Source organism: Salmo salar, chromosome ssa07, assembly GCF_905237065.1.
Source record: "Salmo salar chromosome ssa07, Ssal_v3.1, whole genome shotgun sequence".
Taxonomy (NCBI): Eukaryota; Metazoa; Chordata; class Actinopteri; order Salmoniformes; family Salmonidae; genus Salmo; species Salmo salar.
In genome coordinates, this window is record NC_059448.1 from 49,550,937 (window position 1) to 49,559,668 (window position 8,732).

The 8,732-nt window shown below is 39.5% G+C and overlaps 1 protein-coding gene across 1 annotated transcript; it reads left to right on the forward strand.

Moving 5' to 3' along the window:
- The first annotated feature begins 1,648 nt into the window (after positions 1-1,648).
- On the forward strand, positions 1,649-8,732 carry LOC106609521 (zinc finger protein 79). The gene is made up of 8 exons (XM_014208438.2): positions 1,649-1,897; positions 2,144-2,341; positions 2,475-2,579; positions 2,688-2,783; positions 3,404-3,514; positions 3,692-3,812; positions 4,399-4,662; positions 5,549-8,732. The coding sequence occupies exons 2-8, from the start codon at positions 2,204-2,206 to the stop codon at positions 6,535-6,537; spliced, it is 1,824 nt and encodes a 607-aa protein (XP_014063913.2). The 5' UTR covers positions 1,649-1,897; positions 2,144-2,203; the 3' UTR covers positions 6,538-8,732.

Genomic DNA, 8,732 nt, shown 5'->3' on the forward strand with positions numbered 1-8,732 from the left:
AAAAAGGAAACCGCACACTGCTCTCAATAGCATCACTGATCTTTAATAAGCTTACATTTCGGCCTCACGGCCTTCGTCAGAGCTTTTTTTATTTTATCCGTAATGGAATTGACCTTTTTTGTATATTTATTTCACCCCCGTTCAATTCGTGGCTGCAATACAACATCAGTTGTGCTAGGCCATAAAAGCGTCTGACAAAACACATTTCAGTGTATCCTCGCTTATTTCCATGTCAACCTCTCGAGTTACATGCTAGTTGTCACAAGCTTACGATTTCCTCATCCAATAAACCACTACCATAACTTTCTGTCTCTAAGTGGTAGTATTCATTCCCAATATCTTGGGTGTCTGAGATTTGATTGAGCTGCACCACTGACACTTCCTCATATGAACTCTTGGCTACATCAGGATGAAAATTAGAACCATGTTCTTTATCCTCAAAAGTATGTCTGAGGGTCTTTGCTGAGCAGTTTATATTCCCTCATTTAAACTCTCCAGAGGCGAGAGGTTTTGAACCTGAGCCTCATTTACATTCTCTGTTTGTACCATTTTGTTAAATTTCACCTTGTTGTCACTAGCAATACAATGTATAAATGTGTCAGTCATACAGGTATGACACTCCATCGTTGTTGCAGTCGGCATCTTAACTAATCACCTGCTAATAATTGGTATTTGGTAGATCCATTAGCGCAAAGCAAGAGTGCATGAAAGTCATGTATGGAATTATTTTATTTCACACCAGGGTAAGAAAAAACTAAATTGTTGAGGTTAATATAGCATGCAGCAATTAATATAGCATGCAGCATTAAATGTAGACATTACAAGAAAGACAGAGAAATAACCAGCAGGCTGTTTGACAGCCCCACTCAAAAATTTAACATATTTGGTTAGTAGAATCCCAACTAAGTATTTTCCACCCCAGTTTATTTGACACCAGTAGTAACGTTTTTTCTTAACCAGTGTGTGGTCTTGCACTGACTAAAATCTGAAATTATATTCATATGCTTTTGGGACACATATTTACCACGTCTGGAGCTAGGCTGACAGTGACAACATAACAGTCTAAAAGGATAGCTGTCCATGGTGCTGATATGTGTATCACTGCTCAAATGTCAACATAAAGCTTCCTATGACCTAGCTTTTTGTTCAAACTCACCTGTTTTGTATTCTAGGGACTCTAGTGAGTAGTCTGGACCCTGGTTGTATGGACACACAATAAATCGTTTTTCCTGTACAGTGCTATATTTGTACAATATATATTGTCCAGGCAACTCACTTTAAGCTGTTTGACCACAGTAAAAAGCCAGCAACACTCCGTATTATTCAGAGTCTCATGAAATACACTGTACAGATCCTACGGAGTATTCCCTACAATACTTTTACTGTGGCACCCAGAATAGTTTTTGTTATATAAGCCAATATGTATTCCTTGTACAGTGATCCGCAATGTTTTAAAACCCACTTTTAATCAAAATGTCCCTTAATTATGATTTTTTTTTAATCATTGTTCATGTTCAGACACCTATTTTTCATATATCATTAATAATCACTGGTTATTGACGAATTTCTACTATTACGTAACGTGGGGGACTTTTATTTAGACATTTTTTCGAAATCCATGACCTGGAAGTACCTTTTTAGTGTTGCTGTCGAGACGCTGGATCAAGCAACCTCTGTACAAAACGGTTTTATTTGTCTTAGCTAACTAGGGTATTGTTAGCTTGAGTACATATGTCATCCTTTTTATTTACGTTGCAATCGCTTTAATATAACTTATATTTTAGGCTTGGTCGCACTATATAACGTTAACATCAAACTCTTTAGCTAGCTTGTTTCGAGGGCTTTTTGCTTTGCAAACTAGCTATGGATAACATTATTGATCCAGCATCAGAACAAGGTTAGTTTGCTGCTTTGTCATGCATTGCTTATCTCATAGCAGTAGTTAAATGTAGAAAATTATATGTCCTTTTGACTAATGACATTTTTGTTTTGCTTTTACATGGACCATTCAAATATGTCCTATAGTCTACCTACACATAGCTTGTAATATTACTAACTAGCTGAGTTATGGGATCAGTCGATTTTGCATTTATTATTTGTTTATCTGTTTAATTGTTAATTGCTCTCTTCAATTCGGCGACAGGTCTCCCTCTGTTCTCCTTGCGTCTCCTGGTTCCACCTCTACGCCTGATGTGCTGCTTTCATGTGGCAAGTGGCTCAACAGCGTAATGTGATGCAGTATGGGAAGCTGGAGGAGTTTGTTACTTTAGTGACAGAGATGGTTCCAGAGCTGCTGAGTTCCAGGCAGAGGACCCAACTCATTCTGGGACTGAGAGCAAGGGTGAGAGAGGTGGAAATGTTGAGGGTTGGGACGGGAAGAGCCTTATGATGGAACAAACGATGGGCAGCTACTGGCGGCAATTACTGTACATCTGTCCCTAGTCCTGCTTTTCACATATCCACCTCTGTTCCAGATGGTTTTAGAGTTGTGTCGCAGTGCGGGCACAGCTGACCTCCTGATCATCCAGGCCCATCTGGACATAATCCACACATTGACACAAAACTCCTTACACAAAGAGGTTAGTTAAATTGGCAACACTTTATGAATGAGACACTGGGAAGAACATTATTTCTGAGGGATACATTCCTGTACATTTGTCTGATGTTTTGTTTGCGCCTAATGACAGAGTTATGGTGATAAATTGGAGGCTTCAGATTCTAACTTTGTGGAGCTAGTCCAAACGCTGCTGGAAGACCCTTCTGAGAGGGAGCATTTCTTCCAGGTGAGGAACTTTCTCTCTAGACTTCTTTATGATCCTTTTGCTTGAATATATTTCTTAAATAGACTAGTTGAACATCATCTACTTAGATTAAAGATTATAAGTATCCTTCTTCTGCATTCAGAATACCCTAAAGATCTTGTTAAAGTGGCACGCAAGTCTCCTTTTCACGTAATTTATCACCTAATTTACTTAACAAAGGGCACATCTCAACAGGTGGTCCAGGTAGGACATAGTACAAGTAGGGGGGGTGCGGTCAGGGCCTTTTTATTTGATGTTTTTGCTCCTCCATTGTTCCCACAAGCAAGGGAGGAGGTTGATGACATCACATCAGACCAACTCAACTGCTTGAATGGCCTAATCCATGAAGTTTGTAGTTGTGTAAAAAACACTATTTTGCTCAAAAGGTTTTTTGTTTGTTTTGTTCTTACCCTTACATTGTTTTCTACCCTTACATCTTACCCTTACATTGTTTTGTTCTTACCCTTACATGTGTGTACATTACTGTACTTATACTTGGGATATTGTTTCTCAACAGGAAAAGTTCCAAAATAGCTGGAGTGCATCTTTAATGGAGACATTTGGCACTAGACCCATTTCATGCTAAATTGTCTATTTCACAGGAGGTGTTCCCAGTCCACTATGGCCCTCGGTATGACACAGCGCTGCAGACACTGGTGTGGGAGTTCCTCTCCAGACTGGAGGAGCTGCTGCCTGTACCAGACCTCACGCAGGTACTGAGGAAAACATCTCTGTTCTAAAAGATTGACGGAACATGGCGTCATGTGGCTCTACAGATGAATTTAATAGTGTTTTTGGTCATTTCAAAACTTGTCTAAAACCTCAAGTGTCTGGTACAACACTTTTGAACTTTTTAATGTCCTGTATTCCCCCTGCCCTGCTCCTCTTAGACAACAGCATGGCTCAGTGCTGCCCCCTCTGTCCTGGAGGAATGTAGGCAGAGTGTCTTTGACCCTGAACAACTGAAGACAGTGTTGCAGCACCATCAGCATCATGGAAACCTGAACAATAGTAAGGCCTAGATTCAATCAGATCAACCGCTAACCGGCGATGGCAGACACCCGCATAGCGGACATTTTGGCGGTGTTGGAGGTGGAACTGTGTTAGAGCTGTCAAATCGGTGAGAAGCTGCTCTTCCGATCATGGTCATGAAGCCACACCTGCCAAGCATTAGAAGTTCTGGGTGAGAAAGTGCAGCCTATATAGAAATAATTATGCTCAAATTGAAAAATCATTCTACTAAATAATGAGGATTTCTGTCATCCTAATCGAGGTATAGATTACATCTCACATTCCAGTGTTGTAAACAAGGTTGCATGGGATTTTTGTTAATGCGACTCCGTGAACCCAATGGCAATGTCCATTTTAGGTGTAATGCCGATCACTTGTGGATTTGACTGCTCTAATGCAGTTCCACCTCCGACACTGCCAAAAGGAAGCACTATGTGGATGTTGGCTAAAGCGGATCAGATTGAATCGATCCCTATGTCTTAATCCAGATGATGGATATGAAGTACAGAGTCATATAGGATACCACTTGTCTTTTTAACTTGGCAATATACAGTAGGTGAGTTTAATGATGTTCTCTCCTACCCAGGTCATGTCTCTAATTACACCACAGATACCATCCTGTCCACACTGTCCCTCCCTCCAATAATCAGAGTTGTTATTAACTACGAACCAGACAACTCTGACAATGTAAGGCCATTCTCAGATGACGATGAAGACCACAATGAAATCCTGGATGAAGGCACTGATAGATGTTTGGAGGATCTAGGACTGTCAACATCAGAGGAACAGGAACAAGAGGGTTTGTCACCTGCAGAGACCTCAGTGTTGGTTACTCCAGTACCCTGTGAAGGTAAGGAAAATAAAAATGTCAAACACTCATCCATTGTTTGACTAATATAGCATCTAAATTCTAATTTATATACTGAACAAAAATGTTAACGCAACATGCAATAATTTCAGCGATTTTACTGAGTTACAGTTCATATAAGGAAATCAGTCAATTGAAATAAATTCATCAGGCCCTAATCTATGGATTTCACATGACTGGGCATGGGTGGGCCTGGGAGGGCATAGGCCCACCCACTTGGGAGCCAGGCCCAGCCAATCAGAATTAGTTTTTCCCCACAAACGGGATTCATTACAGACAGAAATACTCTTCAGTTTCATCAGCTGTCTGGGTGGCTGGTCTCAGACGATCCCACAGGTGAAGAAGCCGGATGTGGAGGTTCTGGGCTGGTGTGGATACACGTGGTCGGTAATTGTGAGGCCAGTTGGACATACTGTCAAATTCTCTAAAACGATGTTCGAGAGGCGGCTTATGGTAGAGAAATTAGCATTCAATTCTCTGGCAATTGCTCTGGTGGACATTCCTGCAGTCAACATGCCAATTGCACGGCACAAGGTGCACCTGTGTGATGATCATAATGTTTAAGCAGCTTCTTGATATGCCACACCTTTCAGGTGGATGGATAATCTTGGCAAAGGATAAATGCTCACTAAAAGGGATGTAAACAAATTTGTGCACAACATTTGAGAGAAATAAGATTTTTGTGTATATGGAACATTTCTGGGTTCTTTTAATTCAGCTCATGAAACATGAGACCAACCCTTTACAATATCTATCTATCTATCTATCTATCTATCTATCTATCTATCTATCTATCTATCTATCTATCTATCTATCTATCTATATATGGTGGTTATATAATCTGCTCTCCTGTATTTTCTCCTTACAGAATTGAACTTGGATCATTCTCTCAACGTAAGGGTGAATGCTGACGAGCCATCCCAGGTTCTTACCTGTACTCTGCCTCCATACTCTCACAGAGAAATGGCCAACCTCTGCAAGGACATCAATACCGACCAAGTAGAAGAGGACAGAAAGCAGGTTGACAAGAAAGAAGAGGTGGTCAGAAAAGGGGACAAAAAGAGGGTGATCACACAGGTTGACAAGAAAGAAGAGGGATCCCCAGCACCCCAAAACAGGACTCATACATGTGAGTGTGGGAAGGTTTTCAAAAAACCATCACTGCTGACGCTACATATGGGAGTTCACACGATGCCATATCATTGTGACCAGTGTCCCAAACGATATGCTACTCCTGGGGCTCTGAAAAAGCACCAGCTACTTCACACAGAAGAAAGACCATTCGCATGTGAACACTGTGACCGGAGTTACAGGAGTGCTTATGATCTCAAAGTGCACATACGCATTCACTCTGGGCAGCGCCGTCACATGTGTACTGTCTGTGGTAAGAGGTTTGCCCATCCAAGTACACTAGTGAGACACATGCGAATGCATGCTGGGGAGAAGAATTATTTATGTAGCATATGTGGTAAGGCATTCCTTAGCTCAGGAGAAGTGCGACTGCATACACGAACGCACACAGGAGAAAACCCCCACACCTGTAAACATTGTGGAAAGGGTTTCAAAGCATCTTGCCATCTTACGGTTCATCTGCGATCTCACACAGGCGAGCGTCCTTACACCTGCACCCAATGCCCCAAATCTTTCACTACCTCAGACTCTCTTAGAACGCACATATATACTCACACTGGGGAGAAACCTCACCAATGCTCAGAGTGTGGGAAAACATTTACTCAAAGGTGTAATATGGTAAATCATATGAGAAGAATTCACCGGTTAAAATTCTCCAAAAGCAGTCCAACAGAAAGAAACACAAAGTCTCGTAAAAATGCTTTGAGTTCGAAAGAAACTATGTAATAGGTAATTCTAATCGAAATATTGATTGGAATTATTGAGACAAGAAATTCCATGTATAATTCTGTTTTAAATACATGGTTTTACAGGTCCTCTTTTGTATATCAGATTATCATATCAAAATATGTTTTTCAATAAACTTTAAATCAAGGTTTGTCACATCTAAACATGATATTTGCACTGCAAATAATGATTTTAGAAGTGGAATGATGATGATGATGATGACATTTACCAAATTTAAACTGTTTGACCAACCAGATTCCTTAACACTTGTAAGATATACATATACAAAGTGTCCCGACTACCTCCAGAGGTCTTCAGGAAGATTTGATCACACTCGGTTCACTATGCGTCAATTGAATTTGCTACATGAGTTTATTTCCAAAAAATGCTATATCCACCAATTTTTCACATTGGTGTTTTTTCACCTGAAATTATTGCATGTGGGTACCTTCATGTGTGTGCCAAATGCTAATGTTCTCATATTTTTTGATTCATTGATTTTAGGTGTATATTAAAACTATTGTTTTTATGCAAAACATTATATATCCATTGTTTAGTTGAAATGGAATGTTTGAATACGGTATTTTACTGTGATATGTGGTGGTTGTCTCACCTAGCCATCTTAATAAGGGCGCTTTAACCTCTACGGGATTGGTGTCCCTCAACCAAGACAGTTGTTGCTCAAAATGCGATAATGTGACTAGAATTATGTTGTAAACAACAGCCAACTTTCCGGGACATAGACTTGTCTTATATGGGCAGAAAGATTAAATTCTTGTTACTCTAACAGCAGTGTCCAATTTACAGTAGCTATTACAGCAAAAAAATATCATGCAATTGTTTGAGGATAGTGCACAACAACAAAACACTTATCACGGCAACTGGTTTGATACATTCACCTATGAAGGTAAATAATGTACTTACATTCAGTAATCTTGCTCTGATTTGTCATCCTGAGGGTCCCAGAGATAAAATGTAGCATAGTTTTGTTTGATAAAATACATTTTTATATTCAAATGTAAGAACTGGGTTTTACAGTTTGACCCCACTGCTGTCTCTGGCTCAACACCCACCCCGCCCTGCCATCTAGATGTGAAGTTTAGTGTATTTTCTGTAGGGATGCTAATGATCCATCATTTATGACATTCCTGGGAGTACAATTATTACCATAGCATTTTTGTATGTTCTCTAAAGTTATGTATTTGAAAATGTATACATTGACCAATTCGGCACATTTGGGCAAACTCCTGGCAGACTTCATACAAAATATTGTGTTGTGATTCTTCACTGGATCAGTCAAACTTTGCACACACCGCTGTCATCTGGTGGACAATATCTAAATTACACCTAGAATCATATCTCAATGTATGGCCTTTCTCTTGCATTTCAAAGATGAGAAAATGCATGTTTTTTTGTTTGTATTGTCTTTCACCAGATCTAATGTGTTATATTCTCCTACATTAATTTCACATTTCCACAAACTTCAAAGTCTTTCAAATGGTATCAATAAAATGCATATCCTTGCTTCAGGTCCTGAGCTACAGGCAGTTAGATTTGAGTATGCCATTTTAGGCAGAATTTTTTTTAAAGAGTCCGGATCCTGGAGTGTTTGGTAACCTTATCCACACTATAAGTCATATGTGAAATCCAAATTAACCCTGGCTGAAAGGAATCCTAGACCTGCGTGAGTAGCGGGTCCAGGACCAGAGTGCCAGGTATTGTGACGCAGCAGTGCGAGTCGCGTGGAACATTTTTGCCAGGTGTAAACAAGCTAGCTAGCTCACTAACATGTAGAATGTGCGTCTTGTGTACTAATTGTAAATCGCTCTGGATAAGAGCATATGCTTAAATGACTAAAATGCCAAATGTAAATGTTTTACATACACATCTCATTATGGTATTGATTCATTTTTTAATTATTGATGTCACAAATGTATCATTTGTACAGTTAAAATCGACTACATAGCAGTAATCTAGGCCTACTGCTTATTTATCTGAGATTAAGGCGATATAGTGTTTTGCAAAAATATATATTATTTGTCTCTGAAATGAAACCAAGTGATAGATTTCAAACAAATATATATGTAATTCAACAACCCCATGCCATGATTAGATAGCCTAGTGAAAAAACACCAATGTATTTCATAAGTTCTTTAAACAATAAAAGCTAATTTACCAACATTTCTGAAAATGGA

Excerpts from the sequence above, each read along its gene's own strand:
- LOC106609521 (XM_014208438.2), top strand. The coding sequence starts at position 2,204 with ATGTGGCAAGTGGCTCAACAGCGTAATGTGATGCAGTATGGGAAGCTG. Across the intron at positions 3,515-3,691 it reads CTGTACCAGACCTCACGCAG|ACAACAGCATGGCTCAGTGC; the intron begins GTACTGAGGAAA and ends TGCTCCTCTTAG. Across the intron at positions 4,663-5,548 it reads TACTCCAGTACCCTGTGAAG|AATTGAACTTGGATCATTCT; the intron begins GTAAGGAAAATA and ends TTCTCCTTACAG.